Here is a 26518-nt window from a genome sequence, read left to right on the forward strand (position 1 = left end):
ATACATTGGCCCAAATAAAAAGATTTCTAAAGAAAACAATGTTATCACTCAAAGTATATTCATGGACATTAAGGGTGGCTTTTATAATGCATATGCATGTGCATACTCATATAACCCAAAAGAACTTAAGTGCAGGAGACCTAGGTTTAGACTGGGCTCTATTAACTGTGATGATGGACAAATCACTTAATAGCTTAGTTTTTGTATCTATAAAGTGTGTTGGTTTCCCTTAAATTCTCTTTCTGTATCTTGTGACCAGGGACACTTTTCTTGAGTCAAATGTCCAAATGGGAAGATCAAGTGATGCTACAAAAAGGTTTCAAATTTCAGAAGAAATATTTCAGCTCTTCCTAAAGCACTTTGTTCAGGGGAAGGACTTTTACAGAGTAAGTTATGAGAACCCTTCAATGGAAGATAAACTGTATTTATTTAGTTATAATAATACTCAGCAGATAAAATGCTAAGATTAAAGGGAAGAAGAAAAGAATTAAAGAAAAGAATATTTCATATAATGAAGTACATTTCTGAAATATCGACAACTTTTTTTTTTTGGTCTTTTTGCCATTTCTTGAGCCACTCCTGCAGCAATATGGAGGTTCCCAGGCTAGGGGTCGAATTGGAGCTGTAGCCGCCAGCCTAACGCCAGAGCCACAGCAACGCGGGATCCGAGCCGCGTCTGCAACCTACACCACAGCTCACGGCAATACCGGATCCTGGATCCTTAACCCACTGAGCAAGGCCAGGGATCTAACCTGCAACCTCACGGTTCTTAGTCGGATTCGTTAACCACTGAGCCACGACGGGAACTCCAACAACTTTTTTTCTTTAAAAGGAAGTTTATTACATTTGCTATTCTGCAGAATTGAGAAAAGGAATGAAGTCTTGCTTATCTTTCTTTTCCTTTCACATAGAGAACATTCAGAAAGAATGTGCTATTCTGACTTCATGCTATTTTATATTGGTGTGTCAAATCACAGATCTTTCTTCGGGTTTCCTTACTCTGCTCTTTCATGTCTCACTTGCTTCCATTCTAACTGTGTATGACTTGGCTGCATTTAGAGGTTATAGGTAAGAAGGGCTACATATATATATATTATGTCCCTATAACAGTGATTCTGGCAATTGGTAAAACTTACGAAATGTTCTTGGATGTTTATAAAGGTAATATTTTTAAGTTTATCATTTCAACTATAAATAGAATGACAATTATCAACTGCAATATAAAAATAAAAATCTTCATGACAATTGTTTATTTCATAAAGTTAGAATTTCAGATATTTTCAGATTCGAGCATTTGAGGATACAGTTAATATGGCTGGATTTTTTAATTCTAGGGACTACTTGAAACTGGCACACCTGTCTTGATGTCGACTGACTTGCAAAAGGGTATAATTTTACAATCAAGCAAACACATTTATGCAAATATAAGGATGCTTCTGAGAACTCTGAGAAATTCTTAGTCCCTAATCAGAGTAGAAAGTAAAGAAATTATTGAAACTAAATCCTGAATAGGCTTAGAACAGATTCATTTTTAGAAACAATGTGACCAAAGTAATGGCTGTAAGGATACACACACACACACACACACACACACACACACACACACACACACACACACACACACAGAGTCTAGGAACTTTATATCAAGAGATACATAGTTATAAGAAGGAATATATAAAAATGAAATTAAAAAGTTAAAAAGAGAACATAGGCAGAAGGAGAGTAGCTGATATGCAAAGTACTGTGTTAGTAAAATCCTTTAGAAGCACACTGGCTTTTGCAGAGGTTGAAATGAAGATTTCACGTAGGGTCAAAGGCTGGAGATGGGCTTCTAGTTTTTTTCTCCAATTCTACTTTGGCTCACCAGGAAAAAAAGAAAAAACAGAAAGTTTCAAAGACTGGAAGTTTGCTATTTAGAAAAACAAAAAATTCCTGTAGACTGGTTGTTTAATTAGTATTAGACTATAGGACTGGTGATAGGTCTTAGTAGTTTATTTCAACAGGCAACTATAAATGAGGATCTCAATTTTTTTTTTTAATTTTGTTTTTTTTGTCTTTTCTAGGGCTGCACCCATGGCATATGGAGGTTCTCAGGCTAGGGGTCTAACTGGAGCTGCAGCTGCTGGCTTACGCCAGAGCCACAGCAACGCAGGATCCAAGCCATGTCTGCAGCCTACACCACAGCTCATGGCAACGCCGGATCCTTAACCCACTAAGCGAGGCCAAGGATCAAACCCTGCAACCTCATCATGGTTTCTAGTCGGATTCGTTAATCACTGAGCCATGATGGGAATCCCCGAGGATCTCAATGTTTATTAGCTATTTTAAATCCTAAATCCTTACCTCTGTGAATGAATAGGTAAAAGTAATGCAATTACCATACTGAAATATGATAACCAGTAGAATTCAGGTCAAGATATAGCCTAAAAGTGCTGTTCAAAAAAGCTGACTGTGATGCTAGAAATTATCTGTGTGCTGTCTGATATGGTAGAAACTAGCCATGTGTGGCTATGGAGTACCTGAAACGTGGCTAGCATAACTGATAAGCAGATTTAAACATTTCTTAAAAATTTCAATTAATTTAAATGTAGCCACATGTAGCCTGTCGCTAACATAATAGACAGAGTCTAGAGAAAAAAAGTCAAATCTTCTGAAATGATGTTTTAAAATTCTGGTTTATAAAAAGCTGCTTATCTTATTTTCTTTACTCTGACATTAATTTTAGCATAAATGTTGCCAGTAGTGTACAATTAAATCTTCACTAATATAAACTGTTGGCAACTACAAATGTGGGAGCTGAAATACAGGTTTCTAAATGTGGATCTCAAACTTGATATTAACAGATATTTTTAAACAAATCTTTAAAATGTTTGCAGAACAGAGCCCCAATAACAAACTACACATTCTATATGACTGATGTATTCTTTCAGGAATCATTATAGATATAACCTGGAGTTGGATTAGTAAATATGGGTATAATTGAAAAGTTCAGCCAGTACATGGTCTACAGACTACAGACATTCGAGTTTCTCGCGGAAATATTAGTTTAAAGAATTATATCGCTTTCCAAATAAAAAATAACTCCCATTTAAAAAAACCTTTCAAAGGGCAAGACTTTACCATCAAATTCCATTATTTGCATTATCTTTCTAGATCAATAAAATATACGAAGAATTAAACTAAAAAATTCTGGCACATATTAAGCTAAGCATTTAATGACCTATATTGTTTTATCTTACAAATCAAACTTTAAGAACCATTCTCAAAATAACTGAAAAAATTTTCATTTGTGATTCAGTATTTAATTTTATCCTTTACCAGAAGTCATATATTCTAACTGAATTCATTTGGAAGACATTTTAAAAACATTACTGGAGCTAATCTCCTTAATTTATTCAATTGTTTCCTTCCCGTTTTGTCAATTATCTCTAAAAACTATGTATGATATTATTCAAAAATTTGATGTAATAGCTATCTATATGTTTGCCTGATTTATAGTTACAACTTATAGAAACTAACTTAAAATTCAGTACTAAATAGTTCTTAGTAAAAGAGAAAAAGTTAGAATGTTTTAGCAAAAATCACACCTCTTAGAAATGATTAGCATTTACTGAGACGGCAAAAATACTTCCTAGTCAAAGAGTGATTATCTTCTTTAAGTAAATGTTCTGCAGAAACAGGAAGTTAAATGAAGACATACTTTTTCACAGTTTAAGCTGGAAATCCTACAACAGCAAATTTCATTCCTGTACATATAGTTTCTTTATTTTGATAATAAAGATGCCCCTGATAGCTCTTACTTCAACTGTCTAAAGATTGCCACGTAGCACTGAAGTAGAATGACCACTATCTAAGAATGAAGCAACGTGGAGAAAATAAATCCTAATCAACGCTTTTGACAATGTAGCACAGTTACTCTTATGAGGCAGTTCTAACAGTACAGCTCTCCAAGTCTGGAAAGGTCCCCTATTTCCATGAATAGTAGTGATTCTCAACTGGACTATACTTTTGGGGGGGCCCCCTCAGAAATGTGTGGGGTCAATTTTTGTCTTCTAGCATAGTCATGCCCTAGCTATTTCTATCATAACAATTATATTTTGTTGTAATTTACTGTCATTTTCCCTTTATATTATAGACAGGGCATTTAACTGTAGATTTTTTGGAGGTCTCCATGTAGTTAGGTCGATTATCTAGGAATTTCATTTCTGGATAGTAAAGTGGATGCTATAAAATATAATAAAGAAGGTACACTGTACTGATGAGTAAAAAACTATTGCACTATATATAGGAAAATAAAGATGTCTGATTCCTTGCCTGTAGCCTTCTCCATTTTACTCTTTCAGTTTGTTATGTCATTCTAACATTGCAGATATAATCCACAGACAAAATTAAAAGAATAAGAAGAATCAATGATATTAAATTTCTTTTGTGTGTTGTTTTTCATTTTTCAGTAGGCAGACTGTTACTTCCTCTAATTTAGGGGCTCTGGAAACCAGTGTCTATTTTTGTGTTAGTTTTATGTTTGATCTCCCTCAATAAACTAAATACTTACAGTATTTAGTATTGTACTAGGTAGGTCCAGTAACACTCACCAAGATTTCAGAATTCTATTTAAACTAAGAAAAGATGATTTCATAACAATGAATGAAGAATTACAAAAAGCAGAATATAACACATGTAAGAACAATTAAAGATCATTACCATATGAATGATTTGTAATTTTCTCCATTTGATAGATTTTAGGAGAGCCATATTTTCACACTCTTTATAGGAGTTTTGAGCAAGCTTTGATCATAACATCCATGAATAAGGTTTTCAATTTAACACTCAAAAAATTAAAGAGAATTTTTGTCTCTTCTCATGACATCTACCTTGACCCCATCAAAATAGGTATGATGGACAGGGACACAGGCTAAACTGCAAGCAAGGAAAGGCAGGAAAAATATTCAAGCAAAGAAAATAATCCAAAGAGCCACTTAAAACAAGGGGGTACAAAGTCTGTCTGTGCATCAGTGGATAGACATGGAAGAGAGACAAAGCAATGCCTATCTATTCAAACTTACCACTCAGAATCTGCTGCACTGCTTCATTTCCCATCTGTGCTGCTGTAAAGCCTTGTAAGGAGATGATGGAGGGATCAGAGCCATAACTCAGCAGGAGGCGGCAGGTCTGGAGGTGACCAGCTAGGGCAGCTCTATGCAAAGCAGTCTGACCGAGGGTGTCCAGTGCATTCATCTGAAAAATCATTGAGTGGGAACATGGAATTGAACGTCTATTTTTGTTTCCTTTTATCCCTAGCAAATAAACTCTTATAGGAAAAAAATCAACTGTCAAAGCTTTTTGAAAAATACCACAGATTATTCATTATTAACTCCTGCTTACTGATTCTAAAACAAATACCACTTTCTTAGTTACCTTTCTTCGACCACTTAATTGAAAATTAAAATATACCCATCCTTTCCCTAAATAACTGTCCTCCTGTCCATCAGCCATTCTCTGCCATGTCCCTTGACATCCAGAGGTCCCTGAGGGCTGGGACTCTTATCTGATGTTCCCTGCCTGCTAGATCGAAGGCGCACATACATGTCTTTTGGATGAATGGGTTCTACCAATCTTGCTCCCAGGATATAAAGACAACAGAATACATAAGCAAAGATAGGCAGAGTAATTAATTACATTTTTTAAAATTTTAGTAAATGATTATAACTGAATGACCTGACTTATGAACACATTTAACCAAAAACCTGATTTGAAGATTCAAAGGTTTTGTTTTAAAAACTCTGAAGAACTACAAAGGAAGAGTAATTTAGTTATTATTAAGATTGTTGGGAAAATGTTAAACTTCGAGATCATGTTCATAATCTGATCTAAACTAACTAGTTCTAACCTGTTTTCTAGGATCCCCCAGTAAATACCCTCTACTCCAGTCAGACCAAAGTCCAAGTTCATTGTACATGCTGCTTCTTTTAGAGAAGCCCATTCTTCTGCCTTTCTGGATTTGAAATCCAGTGCAAGTCTCTTTTCTAAGAAGTCTTCCTTGATTACTTCAGTAATTGAAGTATTGAATTACTCAGTGATTGGTTCCTTTCTAGACACCTCTGTCAATTCAGCACTATCTTATAAATTAGAACACTGGGATAGTGTTTGTTTACCAAGTAAAGCTAGAGTTACTGAAATATAGACTGTATTGTATAGGCTTTCTGGGTCCTCTAAAAAGCTTCTGTTAATGGTATACAGTAAATTTTCAAATATATGCTGGTTGGGAGTTCCCGTCGTGGCGCAGTGGTTAACGAATCCGACTAGGAACCATGAGGTTGCGGGTTCGGTCCCTGCCCTTGCTCAGTGGGTTAAGGATCCTGCGTTGCCGTGAGCTGTGGTGTAGGTTGCAGACGCGGCTCGGATCCCATGTTGCTGTGGCTCTGGCGTAGGCCAGTGGCTCCGATTCGACCCCTAGCCTGGGAACCTCCATATGCCGCGGGAGCGGCCCAAAGAAATAGCAAACACACACACACACACAAAAACCAAAAACAAATATATGCTGGTTGGTTATTTAAAACATGTGTGTGCCTGCCCCCAACACAAGACTAAGAAAAGAAAGGATTTAAGACAACTAGTCTCCAGGTCTCCAGCCTTTCATTGTTGTAAGTAAGGCTGTCATAATTGTTCAGGGAAGAGTTCAACTAAATTCTTGATGGTGTTTCACAAGATTTACTATGAAATCCCTAAAAACTTAATTAAGTCACATTTGCCAGCAGAAAAACGACTGTTTATACACAGACAATATAAAAGCCCAGCTATTAACCTGTACTGATGAAAAACAAAAGTGGCCAAACTACGTGAATTTTTCTATGAATATTTGTTACCTCTTTACCTCAGGAGAAAAATTTAAAACTGAGACTATTCCAATCATGAGCATTTTTTTCTGGATATTGGATAAGAAGTTCACTAAGTTATTCAATTACAGTGATAGAAATCCTCAATCCAGCTTGTTGAATCATGGAACACAGTTTGGGAATTACTACTCTAAGATATCAAGTTATTCCTCAGCTCAAACTCAGTGACTCTTCAGTGCCTTCACATAAACTTGAATCCCCCAGCATGTCATTAAAGACCATCTGTAATTTACTTTTACACCACCTCCCTTTCTACTATATTTTTTCATCACAATCTGATAGGCCTGCTGTGCCTCCAGTTTTATCAGATTACAGTGGAGCCTCATTTTCTGAGGATGTTAGTTTCTAAAGTCATTGCAAAGGGTAAAAATTGCCTTTGGTCTGGATTATCCTCAAAAACTCCTTAGAAATGCAATAGTAGAGACAGATGTAAAGTTTTTCAGTACATCCAACAATAGCCAGTTTCAGTTCCAGTGTCTGAGATCAACTGAATACCAGATAAAGTACAGACAGTATAGTAACCATCAACATATTACATGTAAGAAGAGATTCGCACTATAAATACGCATGGTGGAACAGTGCAACACAGAAAACTGCAGATGCACTTCTCCCATCTCTTACTCTGGGAAGCACTCATGGAGTGAACTAGGCAAAAGTCACCTCCTACTGACGTAAGGAAGGGATGCAACTACCATTTACTAAGTACTTACTAATATAAGGCTCTATGTTAGATGCTACATGTAAACTGTAAGCTACTGAAAAGCTAAGACTATGACTTAATCTTCCCTCCACTGTAAAGTACAAGACAGACGAGTGTAATACAAAATTATTTGCTTTAGTAAATGTAAATTTTTTTTCTTATGAAGGATTTCTTTCCGCGAACTCTAAATAGTATCACAGCAACAAAAGAATATCTATGGACTACTTCATTAGACAGCAAGGCTGAAGCACTATAAGAAGTCACAGAAAAGTAGTGGCAAATAATGTAACAGAAGTACTCGTTCCATGGAAACAGGTAGAAATAGGTAGAATAAAAATACTAGAACAATGGGTGAGACTGTACACAACCCACTTAGAAAGAACAACAACTGGTAATAGGGACATATTAAAGATATTCCATAAAAGTTTTTGAGGAAAAATTATTTCTTCTAAGAACTTTCAAATTATATGGCTATATATATGAATTGTTGTCCATGAATTTTATTTTCAACCTAAAAAAAATATATTTGACAGACTTATTTTATATACCACAGCATAAATTTAATTTTCATACTTTAAAGAGATTACAAGTTTAATTCTTAGTATATATTATTTGGAATCACCAACATACATATTAATTGAAGAAATCTGGGAATGTTGGATCAATTTTTTCTGATTCTTTTTTAAGACCCAGTTTTATTTTCCCCTACCACAAGCTCTAACACAAGGATATGACAGAAGATGTCATCAAAGATACCTAGCATTCAGCACTAAAGAGATTATTTTCTCTAAAGTACAGAAACTGCCTCAAATAAGAAAAATGCTATATTTAATACATTATACTTCAACTGTGGTAATTAAATTGTTAGAACTGGCTCAGGATACATATTCAGATGTGTGAGGAGAATAACAAATGTCTGGCAGTTTTAAAGACAAACATATTCGTTTTGTTTTGTTTTTTTTTTTTGGTATCTTGAGATTAACAGCTGAGGTATGTATCTTTATTTTTATTTTAATAGTTAAGAATGATTTTCCAAAAAGGATAACTGGATAAAATGATATAAAATCACAATGGTATTTGGCCTGAAATGTACAGGACATAAAATTATGATTCAAAAATGCCAAAACACTTCTGGAAACCGACAAGCAGATTACAGGGAAGTGGCTAAGGAGACTCTTTCAAAATTCTAATCAGTGTGAACAGCCAAGTCTCAAAAGTTTAAGACTGAGTTTCACTCTCTCCTAAACTGAAGCCATCATTGTCCACATAACCCATTTGGTAATTAATCATGAATTGTTCTGTGACGTTTCTGTAGTCAGGCATGTGAACTCATGTTATATTTTACTTCAACTGTGAACATGTGTATATCCCAAACTAAGTTGAATATCAAGTCATCTGAGAGTCGAAAACAGTCTCTATACTACGTTAGCTAGAATGAAAAAGCATTTTTCCCCCAAATCAGGAAACTTTGAAAGTAAAAGTGTCCTGAGAGTTAAAAATGATAAAGAAAAATCAACGGGCATCAATAAATATAATGGAGGGACAAAAGACATGAATCTGAAACAGGTCTATGTCCTGGCAGACAGAGACTATAACCTAGGGAACAGGTGGCAAGCATACTATAACTTTTTTAGCTTGGAGTTAAGAAACATCTCATTATCATCCCTTTTTACAAAAATCTTAATAAGCTAATTTTGTTGAATATTGCTAAATGGTTATGCCAACTATTATACATATACCTTGAGTCTACATTTCTGTAATTGTTTTTTTAAGAGAAAGTAGTTTCCTAGGAAGTTATCTATTTTCCTAAAGCAAGATTATGTTCATGCCATTTGCCTATTCAAAAATTTCCTATGAGAACAGAACCAAAGCTCTCCAATGAGACCCTTTTTTGTACTCACTGGACTGACTAATCACAACTTCTGACTAACAAGCAAACTCTTTTGCCTTCCTGACTATTTGAAATATATTCTTTGTATTTTATCTATTTAAAAATATTTAATTCTTGGGCCTGCCTAGCTGAAATTCTGTTTTCTTCATAAAATTTCTCTAATCTCTCCCCCAGCCTGGCACCACCAATGGAAGAAACTGTTCTTTCCTCTGAATAGCAATCTACCTGTCCTTCTCTTAGACTACTTTTCCAATTTGTAAAACAGACATTCAAGTGGACTGTATTAGACAAAATTATTTTAGATTTTAAGACCTTTTAGAGAAGAATCCTAATAAATTCAAACTTCATATATACTCCACAAGAGTAAGTTCAATGCCTTATACAGTGAGTGTCTGAAAATGGCTGGTAAATGGATGTCCTGTTAGAATGACAAATCAGTACATTCTGGTAATAAAAAGTTAAATGCCAGTGTTGATAGAACTGTTTAATATTGAAAATAACTGGTTCACTTTATCTGTAATAAAAGCATAATTTAATTTGACTCTAAAGTTTTCACAGATATATTTATAGGCCATTGTAATCCATGGTGAGATATACATAGTTAAAAGCACCTCCTCTGAGGAATAAAAGAGACAAAATGATCACAAATTTAATTCCTAGCTGGAATTCTTTTTTTTTTTGCTATTTCTTGGGTCGCTCCTGTGGCATCTGGAGGTTCCCAGGCTAGGGGTCTAATCAGAGCCATAGCCACCAGCCTACGCCAGAGCCTCAGCAACGCAGGACCCGAGCCGCGTCTGCAACCTACACCACAGCTCACGGCAACGCCGGATCCTTAACCCACTGAGCAAGGGCAGGGACTGAACCTGCAACCTCATGGTTCCTAGTCGGATTTGTTAACCACTGCGCCACGACGGGAACTCCCCTAGCTGGAATTCTGCTATGGTAATTAATATTTCACTTTAATATGTTTTTAATCCTTTAATGTGTTATGAACCCACCACAGAGTATAGAATTTGTCTAAGAAGTTAAATTTTAATGTAATTTGAGTGACATGAAACTAGATTAATGTTTACTAGCCAAACTTGAGTATATTACTATTTGTAAACCTTCAACATTCATGTGGAATTTTAAAAGGAACAATCAAGTTCTCTGAAAAGAGGTCTATATTACATTATAATGGTATATCTTTCTTTGCTTTATTAAAGGGGTGCTGCTCACCTAGCCCACATGCCTTAACTGTCAGAGAAATAACTCACTGAACATAACTGATTAGTCTGGAGGGGCCAGGCCCAGGGCTGTGCTGAACAGACTGAAGTCTTATTCCTGCTCTCCCTTTCTCATCCCTGAGGCTTGGGAGAGATGGCAGCTGCACATGGTATATTTCTAAGCCAAAGACTTACCAAGCAGGGGCTGCCATAGAGAAGTAAAACAGAAAAATACAGTATAAAAAGAAGAATGAAGCAGATGAACAAAGACTGGCAGAGAAAAGAAAGCTATGCAATCTCAGAAGAGAAAGAGACAGATGAAGAAAGAAAATGTGAGCCAAGGTGACTACCGGTTTCCAAATTCCTGAACTTCAGCTCTAATTCCTACAGATTATTTCTTTGGGATTAAGCATATGTTTTCCCACAGAAGTAATCAGCATACTTTTATATAACTAAGTTTAAAACAAATTTCCACTTGTGCCTAATGAAGATTCAGTAGATGTAACTAAACAGTAACTAAAATGTCTCTGAGACACTGGCCCCTCTGGACCTCATTTTGATATGATCAAACCTTGGATATTAAATGAACTATAAAAGCTACTTTGGATCTATATCTTTAAAAGCCACTTTAACACCTTTGGGCTAACAGAATCTGCTTATCAAGCCACCTCTAGAAGAGCATTAATAAAATCCTTTTAATAAGCTAACACATTTCTCCAAAGTGAGCAAAGATTCTTGATCACTCCCAATGTGAGAAATAAGCCCATTAAATGCCAATTACTATTGACACAATTTCTTCTTCCATACAGTATAAATAAATCTGTCAAATTAAGACATATGAACATCAAGAAAATTTCTTCATGTTCCACACATTTAACAGATGTTCACTAATGACAAAACAGCAGTGTTTTCATGTATGAAAATAAAAGCACCTCTGAATTAAACCTTTTGTTTCTAGGTATTAATAATACTATATGTAATTAGTATTAGGGGCTTAAGTTCTATTTAATAATGGTAGCAGACAAGGCAGTGGTAACAGAATGCAGAATGCCAAGGGAGACTAACAATAAAAAAGGATAAAATCTTCATGTCTCTCCCATTTAGGCTTTACATTATCTTGCAAAGCAGGGAGTTGGTAGAGATTGTTTTTCATAACCATCCTTTCCTTACTCTAGTCATCTGTTTTTTACCCTTTTGCTGAATATTGCCTGCTTGCCTCTCTGGATTCATATCCATCCTCCACCCTGCTCTGTGTCCTAGGAAAGTCACTTGTATGTATCACATCAATGGACTCTCGTCTTTAACTTTTTGTTGTACTTGGCCAGTGTGAAGTGATGACAAGAGGACTGCTGGGAAGGAGAAGAGTGAGGAGTAATAGATTGGACACACCCTTTTTATCAAAGGCTCCAAACGCTGTCAGGTGGCCTTCTCCATACAGCTTCCCCATTCCTTGGCCCATCATGCCCAGGGATGATGATAGCTCCCCATTAGCTGCTGGTATTACCTCATCCGTTGCTGATTTCCTTAAACCTTGCTTACACTTTTGTACATAATTCCTTTATGAAATAAACCTTCCTCAAATCACCCACTCTGAGTGTGCTGTTTACTGCCAAGATCTTAACTAATAAAATTCTCTATATCTGTATATTTGGAATCCCTCCTTCAAAAGCTCCCAAAGCCCTTATGTGAAAATTGCAAAATTAAACGGATTGTCTCCCTTGATGTCTCTCTGTGGCACTAATCACCCATTCCTTCTTCATACTCCCATTGCACTCAATGGACATTGTGAAAGGCCTTTCAGTTTCCTTTTCCCACTAACTGTTCCAAAAACAGGAGTAATCCTCAAAGGTTCTTTTCTTAACTCTCCTCTCTCCATATTCTCTACCAGGAACCTTCCTCGCTGCCACAATGTATGATCACTATGTCAATGGCTTCCCAACAGACCTTTCTAATCCTAAACTCTCTTTCATACTCAAGTGCCATACTTCCAACAGCCAGTTTTATCCAAATGTCACTCTTTCATGTCAGCTACAAGTATAACATCATTACTAAGTCATAGGAAACCAGTATTTCTTTCTAGCTTTCTCACTTCCTTAACTGTACCACCATTTTCTAAGTCCATTCTAACACCCAGTTCATTTCCAAGGAATATAATTATTTTCTCATAAATGGCTTTCGTCTTTCTCTTCCTATTTCATTACTGCCACTAAATTGGTTCAGGATTAGCTTTGGGTTAATAACTGCATTAACTTCTAAATTGGTATTTCCCATAGTATTCAGCAAACAATCTTTATTATTTTACCTCTCAATGCTGAGTCAGTGGATTAAAATAAACTATAAAGGTCATACAACTAGAAAGTGGAGGATTCTAAACTGAAAAGTATACCTATCCATGTTATATACACAATACGCTTAATTTAACATAACAATGAACATGAACTATGTACTTATCAACAAACTTTACACAAAAGAATGTTTTGGCTTATATAAATACTACTAAGTTCTAACCATCTAAGTAAGACAAATTAGCTAATGGTATCAGATCTCCCTACCAAATTCTCTGCCTTTTCTAATTTAACAGTCTTAGCTTGAGAACTAGATTCATCACGAGGAGGGGAAAGATAGCAGAATGGTGGAAGCAGAGTAAGAGGGCTGAATCCTAACTCAAGGGTGGTGCTTCTTGTTCAAAAGGTGCTTTTAGAATCAAACGGAAACGAGGAGTCATTCAAAAATGAAACTGAAACCATTAAGTTCCCCAGAAAGAACACTAGGCAAGCAACCACTAGGCCCCAACAGGTGCTAAGTTGGATTTGTACAGCAAGATTTTATTAATGCATTTGTCAGTCACCAGATAAACCAACCCTGGGGGAGAGCGGTCTGCCTTGGAACCAGGGAATGAGTGAATGGGAAGATGGAAATTGGAAACTGGGATTGGTATTGGCATCTGATTAAATACATTTTTTCCCATTTTAAATTACCTAATCGCGGGAGTTCTCAATTTGAATGTAGTGAAAGGACTAGGGAAGATATAGTAGTTCAAAAGTCATTCTAGTCTATGGCCATACCACCCTGAACACACCTGATCGCATCTAAAAGTCATTCTATTCACTGGCAGGGTGTTTAAAATTATACATGCCCCATTGATGAATTGCGACGTTACTGATGAGAATGTACTGTGAACAGGAAGGGCAGAAAAAGATTTAGAACCAAAGAGCTAGAGTAATGCTGACTAGGACAGGTTATATAAAATAATGTTATTTTTCATTGAACCTTCATGAAATAAAATGACTCATGGGAGACAACAAATGGATACTTTCCCAAAATGAAGGGCATTATTCATGGTTGTTCAAGAACATTATAAATGCCATAAGATATTTAAAAAAAATAGGTCAACGATAAACATATGATGCTCTTAAGTGTAGCAGAGAGCCCACTTAGCTTATTATTTCTTGCTTGACAGAGCAACTAGACATTATTTATATAACAATGCAGTAGCTGTACCCTCAAAATATGTAATAAATCTGTAGAACTCTGTTCCTTTTATTCCAGCTCATCCTGATTGTTTAATTAAAATCATCAATTGTCCTTTCAAAGTAAGGATATCCAAATTTTTGGATCCTGCACCTTAGGAGTAAAAAAATGCTTTGAAAACCCTCTCAATGTACATTATGCTCATTTGTAAATTATAACCAAGCAGTGTTAAACTAATATATAATCAATATAGATAAAAGTTATACATAAGAAATTACAAGGGTTGGGAAAGAGATGAAACAAATACTTAAACATCTTTTAATTACCAGTGGTACAAAATATCTTTTGGCCCAATTAAAAAAAACCTTACAAAAATTTTATAAAAATTGTGATCTAGCCCCTTGACTAGTGCATTGTTAGCAAAGCCTTCTAAATCACAAGGCTCATTTTTTTTTTTTGTCTTTTTTGCTATTTCTTGGGCCGCTCCCGCGGCATATGGAGGTTCCCAGCCTAGGGGTCGAATCGGAGCTGTAGCCACCGGCCTACGCCAGAGCCTCAGCAACGCAGGATCCGAGCCGCGTCTGCAACCTACACAACAGCTCACGGCAACGCCGGATCGTCAACCCACTGAGCAAGGGCAGGGACCGAACCCGCAACCTCATGGTTTCTAGTCGGATTCGTTAACCACTGCACCACGACGGGAACTCCACAAGGCTCATTCTTAATGTAACTTACTAATTATGTTAAGGTTTTAACTGGATTCTGCTAGTGAAATTGCATCTATTTGATTCTTGCAAACTTATTATGAGGTATTAACATTAAAATGCTTATTTGTTTGTATTGGCTGCACCCATGGCATACAGACTTTCCCAGGCCAGGGACTGAACCTGCGCCATAGCAATGACCCAAGCCACTGCAGTGACAATGCCAGATCCTTAACCTCCTGTATTACAAGAGAACTCTTATAACTTACCTTTAAGGTTCTGATTACATTTATTTATTTTTTTAATGTACCTACATACAAGTAATAATCACTTGTCACTGTAGAACTATTAGTGAATTTTGAACCCCCTTATTTTCATTTAAAAAAAAAAAAAAGGCCCAACAACTAAGTAGGTCAATTTCTGAAAATACTAATAGTCAGATAACCATTTCATGTTGTAAGACTGTCATGTTCATTCCCTCCGATTATCAGCACTGGTACTGATCAAGATTGTATCGTGTAGGATAGTATCCATAAATCTACTTGTGTGTGCACATGTAAAATACAATACGTTGGAACATGCTGAAGTAAGCAGATGAGTGAGTGTATCACCATTAATCCCCCCATACCCAACATCTGCTTTTCCTCAGGAAGAACCTGGGGGATCTGACATAATTCAAACAGACTGACACATGGACATAATGAGAGTGCCAGCATCAATCTGTGTATGAAATATTAGATTTTAATTTATTTTTAAAGAAATTACTATTTTAATAAATCAAAATTCTAGTATTATTTTTCCTGCCCTCAATGGTCCAACATGTACATTCCCTTGAGTGTCTATAGCCTACTTTGGAGACTCCTGCTTTAAAATATACATACATATATACTCTTGAGGATTTAAAAATTTGCAAGTTCAAGTCACCTTTGAAAAACAATCACTTTGCTTTCTTTGAGCAAACTTTCCTCAAGCAATTCATGAAGTCATGGAGTTTCAGACAATGCCAGTGAAAATAGTTATTAAAATTTCTTATTTCTTTAATATTGAGGTTAAAAAAATTATCATTGCCAATTTAAAGAAATAAATGTTCTCTAAAATAAGTAGCAATATTGTGCCAATCATTTACATAAATTATTTTCTGACAAACCATCATTATGTTGACTATCAAAATATGTCAATTCTAGTATTAATATAAAACAATACAAAGTTGAAATGTATTTCAAATGATAAGACCTATAAAGCCACATGCTTTACAGAAGAATGACAGTAAAGTATAATAAAACACAGGTAATTATCTTTATATTAATACCAAGACTTAAATCAGCTTTAAAGGAGAATTGATGAATTCAAATACAATGATAAAGGTCCCTTACAAGATTAATTTCTTCAGGAGAATCAGAGAGAAGAGGAACAATCTTAAGTGCAGCTAACCAGTCAATGCCAAGGTTAGCACCTTATTTCAGGTGTATGCCTTACCTTTGCTCCATGCTTATGTAGAACTTCCATGACATCATTGTGAGCTCTTTCTGCTGCCACATGCAGGGGAGTCATGAAACTATGGAGAACAGAATGGAAAAGGTAATCTCCTAACTTATAATGCATTTGCCCTTTAAGAATTGAGCAACTCCTTCTGCAAATGTACTTACTCTTTATTTTTTTCATTGACATTTGCTCCTTTTCTAAGTAACAATTCTGTCACTTGTTTACGTTTGGGATGCAGGGAGGCCACAGCACAGTGCTGTGAAGAAAACCAAATTAGTGAAATAAACTTCTATTTAAAAGTAGACTTCTGAAGTAAATAGTACCTGCTGACTATTTAAAACACATCTCAAAACATGTACTTTAACATTATGGATATGACCAAAATTCCTCCTAAATGCACTGGGAATACAAAACACAAGCCTTTAAACCAAGGTGAAATTACACTCTTAGGTGAACATTAAGAGAGACTTCGTTTCTTTCCCTTTAGCCAGTAAGTAATTATCCAGTATATATTTACTCGAAGGTATCAGAATGCTTCCTCTCCAAAGCTACAGAAATCTATAACTGAATTACTCCGGCCTTCAGGAGGCTGTCAGCCACACACATCAATATTTCTTAAGCTCTTTCCTAGAGGAACTCCTAGCACACTGCAGGAGAATAAGTCCATCAGCCTGGGGACAGGTAAGAAGGTAACAGGCTTGAAGGAACTTAGAGGGAGAAATACTCTCAAAAAATGATGTTTTATCTTCTACTTATACAACATTCATTTTATATCAATGTCTGTATGACATTTTTGAAAGTAAAAAAAATACCTATGTACTAATGAATAAAATTAATTCTCTAAAAAAAGCAGGTCAGGTTTATTCTGTGGCTTTGAGTGTCTTCTGGCATAATGCTACGTAGCTTAAATGTATCTGAACTCCAGTGAGAGAGCCATTTTCTTAAGCACACAGACAGTTGGCCTGTTTTGGTTTGGTGACTTCTCCCAACTTCCCTACACTGCAGTGTATGGAAGTTCATGGGCCAGGGATGGGATCTGAGCCAAAGCTATGACCTACACCACAGCTGTGGCAATGCTTAACTGACTGCACTGGGCTGCGGACTAAACCTGTGCCTTAGCAGTGACCCGAGCCACTGCAGAGACAATGACAAATCCTTAACACTTTGTGCCACAGTGGGAACTCATGGTTTGGTGACTCTTATAATTTGTTTTCAACAGGTTTTGCCTATAGTTTGACCCTTTTGTACCAGATATAAAGTGAGAATGTTAACTGAAGCATATTTAGAGGTCTGTGATAGAGGAATCAATTACGCTTAAATTCTGAACTCAGGCATAATCTAATCAACCCTATACTTGAAACTTAATGTGGTCAATGACAAGGAAAATAGACTAATCTTTCTGAGAGTATATTAGAAGAAATAACATGAACAGTTTTAAAAACAATTTGTACAGGGACAAAAAAATCCGTAATTTTACCATTTTGCTATAATAAATGTAATGGGTCTCTGAATACAATTGTTCAAAAGGATGATGTAAATATCTCTGAAAATAATCTTTTGCAGAAAGCAAATACAGTATTTATCTTGCAAACACAGAAAAAAAAGATTCTATAGAGAAAATCACATCATGTATTTTATGAGAGCACTGGCCACAAGTAGATTTGTTTTAATATGGTTGGGTAAAGACAAAGGTAAAAATAATTCTCAAATTAAGGCTGAGCAAATATCTTTTCTCTCATCCATGAAAGCAATCATCTCCTGAACCAAATTTAAAAATCAATGCAGCCAACATGAAAATGCAAATTCCTGGCACTTCAAATACTAAACTACTTAGTGAAGGTTTCTGAAATGAAAGTCATATTTTGCATTTATACTGCCATTACAGATCCAAGGATGGATTAACAATAAGATCTTACCAGTGCAGTTTCATGAGACTGTGGTTGTTTGAAATTAATAATTTCCAAAGCAAGTGTCTTTTTAACTTTGGCTAGGTCTGCTTCTCTGGCTGCTTGTAGTAAAGAGTGACCTTTAAATTCATCTGTTAATGAAATAATGGTTGACATACAAATATTTAAAATCTATAAAAATCATTAGCATGATTATAAAGTAGGAAAATTATTAATTTTACATATTCATCTATTTTAGCAACAAAAACAACAACAAGACAATATGATAAAGGTGCAAAGGATGAGGATGTAGGTTAATGAAAAATTTTGAAATAGATATGCTCTGAAAAAGACTATTTTCTACTCAGAGTTCATAAAGATATACATACAAAGATTCTTACACCAGCAAAGTTTTAAAACAAGCAAACTAAATGTCCAACAAATGGAAACCAGTTAAGTAATTTGTGAACACTTAAGACACTAGAATACTTTACAGCCCTTAAAGAAAAAGATGGATGTACATATACTGACATGAAAGTATATATTATTCAATGAAAATTCAAATAGCAGATGAGGAAGGACAGGTTGATCCATTTTTTTTGGTATTGTTACTATTACTGCCACCACAACTAAATATAACTAATGATACAAGAAGACATTTAGAGAAACAGTCACTAAAATACTGATAATGATTATGTCTTGAAACAGAGTAGGGAAGAACTGAGTTATGGGGGAAGTACCAGAGTCTGAAAAAGTTTCAAAGAAGAGTTAATGTTTATTCACTATTTGTATAAGCAAATAAGAGATTTTCTGAAAGGCATTTCTAAATTAATTGCATAACTAAGAATCTACGAATCTACTACTCTTTTTTTTTTTTTTTTTTTGGTTGCACATGTGTCATGGAAGTTCCAGGCCAGGAATTGAATCCAAGCTGCAGCTGCAACCTACACCACAGCCACAGCCACACCAGATCCTTAATTTACTGCACTGGGCTGAGGATCAAATCCTGATCCAGAGACAACACTGGATCCCCTTAACTGTGCCAGAGCAGGAACTCCAAGAATCTATTATTCTTATTTTTTAAAAGCAAATAATCTTATTTTCTATTTTACAAGGTTGGATTGTACTTTGATATGACTACTTATTAATGAAAGCTGAAAATGGTTCTAAAGAGATGTAAATGATATGTGACCTAATGTTATATCATGTTACATACATTCCAGGCCTACTCATTCTCAGGCCCTTGCCTCTGCCTGGTACTGAATTTTTTCTCTTTTCCTTTCTCCCATTCCTTTGAGGGCCCATGTCACTTTCTTCTCTCCCTCAAAAGACAGAAACACAGAGCTACACATGTGCACATGCACACACACCTTATTAACTACTGCTCATCATTCAAGGTCTCTATTCAGGTACTCTGGATAAGCCTTTCTGACATGCCCCATTAGGATTCTCTTACAAAGTCCTTTGTACTTGCTTTTAGCCTTACATCACATGGCTATGACAACTGTCTTATCTGCTATGGCAGTCAGATCACCTAGTACAGGATTTGGCAATCAGTAGGTACCCAATAAGTATTTGTTGCATGAATGCTGAATATTTATAAAATAAGTTATTGCAGGCTTGGGGAAAAAATTTTTAAATATAACCTCTTGTTTAGTGGTATTTTATCATTGCTAAATTCCTCAAAGTACAGGACTTTGAAACTTCAAAAATCTAAATTACTCTGAAAATTTAACACATAAAATGCTTTAAAAGCTTCTCTTTCTAAATACATTTTGAAATAAGAATGAAAGTTACTTTTAGTATTTTCAGCTCCAATGTAAACAGAACCCATACTACTGTGTTCATTTGGCTACATGAAAACAACAAATAAAAAATTAGACAAAAAAGAACAGAAAAACAATGTGTAATAAAAATGCTATAACCATAGGTATGTTTTTGTTGCTACATAATTTTGAAGTATTGTTTTTGTTTTCTGTATAATTTTCCTAAAAAGAATTCTGAGAGTTCCCTGGTGGCCTAATGGTTAAGGATTCTGCATTGCTACTTCTGTGGCTGGGATCAATCCCTGGCCTGGGAACTTCTGCATGCCGTGGTTGCAGGGCCCCCCCCACCCAATTCTGTTATTGTGATTATCTAGTATAAAGCAGTGAGCATGAAGATGAAAACTACATCTAGAGAAGTTCTAACTTTGCTAAATTCTTGCCTTCAGATGATTCCTTGGTAGAATCTTATTTAATTCAGTAAAGGAGATACTGAGAAGGTTGCAGAAACTTCTTCCTTTGCCATACTATATAAATTTAGGTTAAATCTTAATGTTTACATGGGAATTACACGGACCAGTGAAATACAATGCAAAATTCCATAGTAATTTGCAGAATGACTTGAAGAAAAAAAAAAGTCAAATGGTGATAATGGGGATAAAGCTGAGCTCAGGATATAAATTAAAAGAATTTTTTTTTTTTGTCTTTTTGTCTTTTCTAGGGCCACATCCACGGCATATGGAGGTTCCCAGGTTAGGGGTCTAATCGGAGCTGTAGCTGCTGGCCTACGCCAGAGCCACAGCAACTCGGGATCCGAGCCGAGTCTGCCACCTACATCATAGCTCACGACAATGCCGGATCCTTAACCCACTGAGCGAGGTCAGGGATCGAACCTGCAACCTCATGATTCCTAGCCGGACTCGTTAACCACAGAGCCACGACGGGAACTCCTAAAAGAAAGAAATTTTAAAAAGATATAAAAAACAAGTTTTGAGTTAAGTTAAATTCAATTCAATAACTCTCCTTGGCACACAGCCTGAACAATGCACTGTGCTAGGTTGGGGTAGATATACAGGCTCCAACATAAATATCATCAACATATTTTTATTAGGTAGCAAGGCATTGTGCAGGTGCTAAGAGGACAATAACAAAACCAGAAGTCTTTCTAAAACTTAAACTTCACTGGGGAGACAGAACATTACACAGAAAAAATGAACTATATAATGCAAGATATTATATGGCCAAAGTCATATGAGTGGGAGAGAGAATAAATGTACTTCTACAAGGATTCATTGCTAAGACACCTGCCCAGTTATAATCAGGTTTGTGTTGGCCTGTAATTTAGAAGATATCATCTGTTCCAGTACTAACATAAGTTTAAATTTCCATTCAAACAAGATCAAAATTGCAAAGAACTCTTCCTGTTTTAATATAAACTTGCTTACAATCTGTATAAACTAAAATGATGTTAGCAACATTTTAAGTATCTCTTTTTCTTAAATTACCAAAGATTTCCTTAAGCACTTAAATCCAGTAATCTGAGTCTTAGAACCCCAGATTTAAGAGAGACTATCAACCACAGGTCCAATTAAAAATTAGGTAAGTGATGGAGCTCCCGTTGTGGCGCAGTGGAAATGAATTCGACTAGTATCCATGAGGATATGGGTTCGATTCCTGGTCTCGCTCAGTGGGTTAAGGATACGGTGTTGCCATGAGCTGTGGTGTAGGTTGCAGACGTGGCTTGGATCCTGCGTTGCTGTGGCTCTGGGGTAGTCTGGCAGCTGTAGCTCCAATTTGACTCCTGGCCTGGGAACCTCCATATGCCATTGGTGCGGCCCTAAAAAGCAAAAATAAATAAATAAATAAATAAAAATTAGGTGACACCTACTTTAATTTAAACCTGAAATGACCACATGTAGAATTAAATATATATCAGTATTTAATATGACAATTTTATGTAATGTGGTATCCTGAATGAGATCTTGGAATAGAAAAAGGATTTTAGGTAAAAACTAATGAGGAAATCTGAATAGAGTACAGCCTTTAGTTAATAATGTATCGGTACTGGTTCGTTAACTGTGACATATGTACCATACTAATGTAAGATGTTAATGGGGAAATGGGGCACAGGGTATAAGAGAACTCTCTGTACTATATTTGTAAGTTTTCTGTATATCTCAAACTATCCTAAAATAAAAAGTTTATTTAAAATACAAGCATATGTAAATTTAGGTCATATGTATCAGTAGCTGAGAAGATTACTTTCACCAAATTACAAAAAGTATCTTATTTAAAATTTGGGCAAGTGATTATACTGGGGCTGTAACACACATAAGAAATAAACACATGGGGGAGTTCCTGTCGTGGAGCAGCAGAAACGAATCCAACCAGGAACTATGAAGTTGCGCGTTCGATCCATGGCCTCACTCAGTGGGTTAACGATCTGGCATTGCTGTGAGCTGTGGTGTACGTTGCAGACATGGCTTGGCTCTGGCGTTGCTGTGGCTGTGGTGTAGGCCGGCAGCTCTGTAGCTCCAATTAGACCCCTAGCCTGGGAACCTCCATATGCCGCGGGTATGGCCCTAAAAAGACAAAAAACAAAAAACAAAAAAAAGAAAAAAGAAATAAACACATGATTGTGCAACCTTGGAAAATAGTGACTATTCAGTAATGTTAAGTATCTATTATTACTAATAGCCCACATATATAAGCTCTGTGAGCTCAGAGTTTTTTTTTTTTTTTCCTAGTTTGTACACTGCTGCACTTCCAGTGCCTGGCACAGAGTGGGTACTCAATAAATGGTTATTGATGGACTCATCCTATTTAGCCTTTAAAAAAGGGATACTTAACATACAAATTAGAATTAAGCTTAAATAAACACAAAATAAATACAGTATATGTATATGAGATTTCTGCAGAATTCATAAAGAAAAGTAATGATCAGAGAAGAGGACTATAAGCCAGTGTACATATAAGAACATGAGGCTCCTACCTAAGTCAGACAAAACAAAAGCCCTAATAACTAAACACAAATGAGATATTCCAATTTACAACCAGCAATATTGATTTTAGGCTATAAATACATACAAGTCAATCTCTCCCGCAGCTCAGGAGTTGGAGCCATATCCACAGCACTTTTGCCGTGGCAATTAACTAATGTAGGATCGGCACCATGGCTAAGCAACAAAGAGCAGACTTCTACTCGATTCTTGGAAGCAGCCTCATGGAGTGGGGTAAACTGCCAGAGATCCATAGCATTAACACAAGCTCCATGCTGAATTAAGAAAAAAAAAAGCTATAGGTCAGTAATCATTTCACTGGATCAAATAAAACTCAGAAGACATTTATTTCACTGTAAATTACTTGAAATGTCAATAAGTGGTTTAATTTCTTTAATTTCAGCTTTTAAAAAAGTTTAAAATAAGCTGGATATTTAAAAATTTTTAAGGCAATGGTGATATTTAAAAAACAATTTTATTGTCTTAAAAATTTTGTTGGCAGAAAAAAAAACCCCATGAAAATTCAGGACAAGTTTAAAAAAAGCAAATTAATACCCAATATTTAAAATTTTTCTTACCTTTAGTAGCAGTTCTGTGACTTCATAATGTCCATATGAACATGCATTATGAAGAGGCACAAGTCCACTAAATGGAAAAAGGCAAATTGAAATACTGAAATTTCAAACAACTTTGAGTCATTTATACAAAAAATGCTTAGAAACAAAAATCTAATAAATCCTAGTACAATTACATTAAAAATATTTTAAAGTATTTAATAAGGGGATACAAAGCATAACTAATGTTCAATCTTTTGTATTTATCTTATGTATAGCATTAAATGTAATGATTAAAGCACCAATTAGAAAAGCATTTAGGTAAAAGGAAGATGTGCAAGTACTAATTGAAAATTGCAGGTTCTATGTATTAAGTATTTACATAAAGTACATATTAACTGATAGTGAACTGAAATAGTCCTACCACTTTATTTCATTTTCATGGTAATTTTCAGTGTAGGAATTCAATATCTAAACTATTATAATTTGCACATGAAAGTATCATTCTGCATGAGTCAAAGACCCCCTTTTTGGCAGTGTGCTTCTCTTGATGACTCACCTATTGTACACCCATCTGTTTTCAGACATGCACAAGGAAACAGAGATGTACAAGAGCATCAGGCATTTGTGCCCCTAGACTATGAGGACACCATTTACATATGGCACAGAACCTGGTGCAAGCAAGAGAGAAACAGAGCACCGAAAAGAGCAGATTGGAAATGACGGATTCCCCTTCTGAAAACCGTCTCAAGTACTGAGCTCTTTCTTCTTGTCTATGTTTCCTGACATGGAGAGGGGCTAAGTGAAAGAAAGCCTCCTCCAGGGCTTCTCTTCTTTATGCTGCCAATCATGAGTTAATATGAATCTACTTCACCTCGGCAGTCAGGTCAATTACCTTTTAGATCTTAAAGTGGCATAATGAGAAATGTCAGCCTATCACAGAAGACAGCAGACCCAATTCCCATGTCCCTGGAGATGAGCTAGGAATCTGGCACAAAGTTTTCCAAAATTTACCTATTCATAAAATAAACGACATGCTATCTTCTTGTTCCTGGACACCTCCCTCCCATATCAACCTTCATAGGGACGTTTTAGGTTTTCTCAGTTTAGAAGGCCAAGATTTCATCAGGAAAAAAAATTAGAATATGTATACTTATGATTTTAGCTTATTAATAAAAGATGACCTGTTCAGATCTGATAAATAGGATAGCTATGTTACTGGATTATCAGATTTTTTGTTTTTTTCTGTCTTTCCGAAGTGGAACTTAAGAGGTGAAAAATAGTAATTGCAATTGAGAGAAACAGTTTTTAACTTCAAATGACAGAAGGCAATAAAATTAGACTAACTTAGGAAATTGTTATGAGAAGAACCCTTAATTAGCAGGAATATGAAAATAAAGTCAAATCACTGTGAACATAAAACGCTACACACACTGTAAAGCAATGGGATATAAGACTTTGTCTACTGCTCAAAAACTTTAGCATTTCAAAGGCTGAAAATAAGCCATGAGTGAAACCACTAAAGGAAATAAACTGATACACATACCCTTTATCTTTTGCATGCACATCTGCACCATGCTGGAGAAGAAGCTGAACGATCCGCACTCGGTTGTAGCCTGCTGCTAGATGTAAAGGAGTTGACTAGAAAAGAGAAAGAAAAACCCATCCCCTTCTTCAGGTAAATACTTCTTGCTTCAGCTTTTAATCTGTACTTACTTATTTAGAGACAGTAAATGTTAACATACACACACAAAATCCTGGGCCGAAGTGCGAAAAATTCACATTTCCTAATTGGAGAGAAAATCCACTCACCTTAGGTGTAAATTCTAACTTTAGTGCCCTGTACCCACTTCTCCTATTGGTTTTTTGAGACCTCCAGTTACCAAGGACTACCTTACACACTCAACATTATTTCTTTTTTCTTTTTTTTCTCTTTTTAGGGCCACACCCACGGCATATGGAGGTTCCCAGGCTAGGGGTCCAATCGGAGCTGTAGCTGCCGGCCTACACCAGAGCCGCAGTAATGCGGGATCCAAGCTGTGTCTGCAACCCACATCACAGCTCAGGGCAACGCTGGATCTTTAACCCACTGAGCGAGGCCAAGGATGGAACCAGCAACCTCATTGTTCCTAGTCGGATTCGTTTCCACTGCGCCACGATGGGAACTCTATCAATATAATTTCTTAATTTCTTTCCATTATGGACCCTTGTCACTGTCCTGGGTAGCCATGTCAAGGTTCATATTCTTGATAACTGGAAACATTCTTCTTTATTCTACTTTCGAATTCTAACTTTTAAAATCCTAATTCTATCATATAGCCTTTCCTAAAAAGCTAGCTCTCAAAATTCCTCTTTAATAGGAAAATGTTGAAAGCACCTCTAAGGAATATTTGAAGAAACTTTAGTGGAAACAAAAACCACAATGGATTATATTCATTCCATGAGGTTGCTGGCAATAGGTCAAAACTAATTTTCTACTTTGGATATAATGAAATACGTCAAGATAGTATTTAATTCTTCTATTTTATGTACTGCATATGCAGTATGAATACAAGAGGAAAATAGTTTTTTCTCAACTAATTTCCACCACATTTTAATTTGAACCAAGTTCTCTACCTGGTTCAAATTAAAAAAAGCTTCTCTACTCACATATGATAATTAAAATAATCAAACTTCTCCTCACCTTTTAAAAAAATCAGAAAAAACATTATTTTAGTTAAAAGCTTCTCTGCAACCATGGCAATTTTCCTACCTGTGCTCATTTACTTAGAGTTTAAATACTGTAAATACTGTGGCTTTTTACACAGGGTCTAATATACTTTAATGTACCACCATGTCATGTCTTCTACTTGGGCTTTGGGATTTAATAAGATTTTTTATTTATTTTCTTCACATATTTTGTCGAGATACTAAGGAATTACTAAATACTGTATTATCTATACTGTTTTCAAGGCACTCCATACATTTTTC

The 26518-nt window shown here is 35.8% G+C and overlaps 1 protein-coding gene across 1 annotated transcript in view; it reads right to left on the reverse strand.

Moving 5' to 3' along the window:
• Window positions 1-26518, reverse strand: part of TNKS (tankyrase) — a 165290-nt gene that overhangs the window by 38697 nt on the left and 100075 nt on the right. Inside the window, exons 6-12 of the mRNA XM_003133396.6 lie at window positions 25095-25189; window positions 23573-23639; window positions 23083-23269; window positions 18263-18384; window positions 16511-16602; window positions 16341-16419; window positions 5064-5235 (exon numbers count right to left, since the gene is read on the reverse strand). Of these exons, the coding sequence (XP_003133444.2) occupies window positions 5064-5235; window positions 16341-16419; window positions 16511-16602; window positions 18263-18384; window positions 23083-23269; window positions 23573-23639; window positions 25095-25189 (814 nt within the window). The remainder of the gene's footprint in view (window positions 1-5063; window positions 5236-16340; window positions 16420-16510; window positions 16603-18262; window positions 18385-23082; window positions 23270-23572; window positions 23640-25094; window positions 25190-26518) is intronic.

This window comes from Sus scrofa, chromosome 15 (assembly GCF_054392235.1).
Source record: "Sus scrofa isolate SSC_HxYL_T2T_F1_AM1 chromosome 15, Sscrofa_HxYL_maternal_Yorkshire_Landrace_v2.0, whole genome shotgun sequence".
In the NCBI taxonomy this organism is placed as follows: Eukaryota; Metazoa; Chordata; class Mammalia; order Artiodactyla; family Suidae; genus Sus; species Sus scrofa.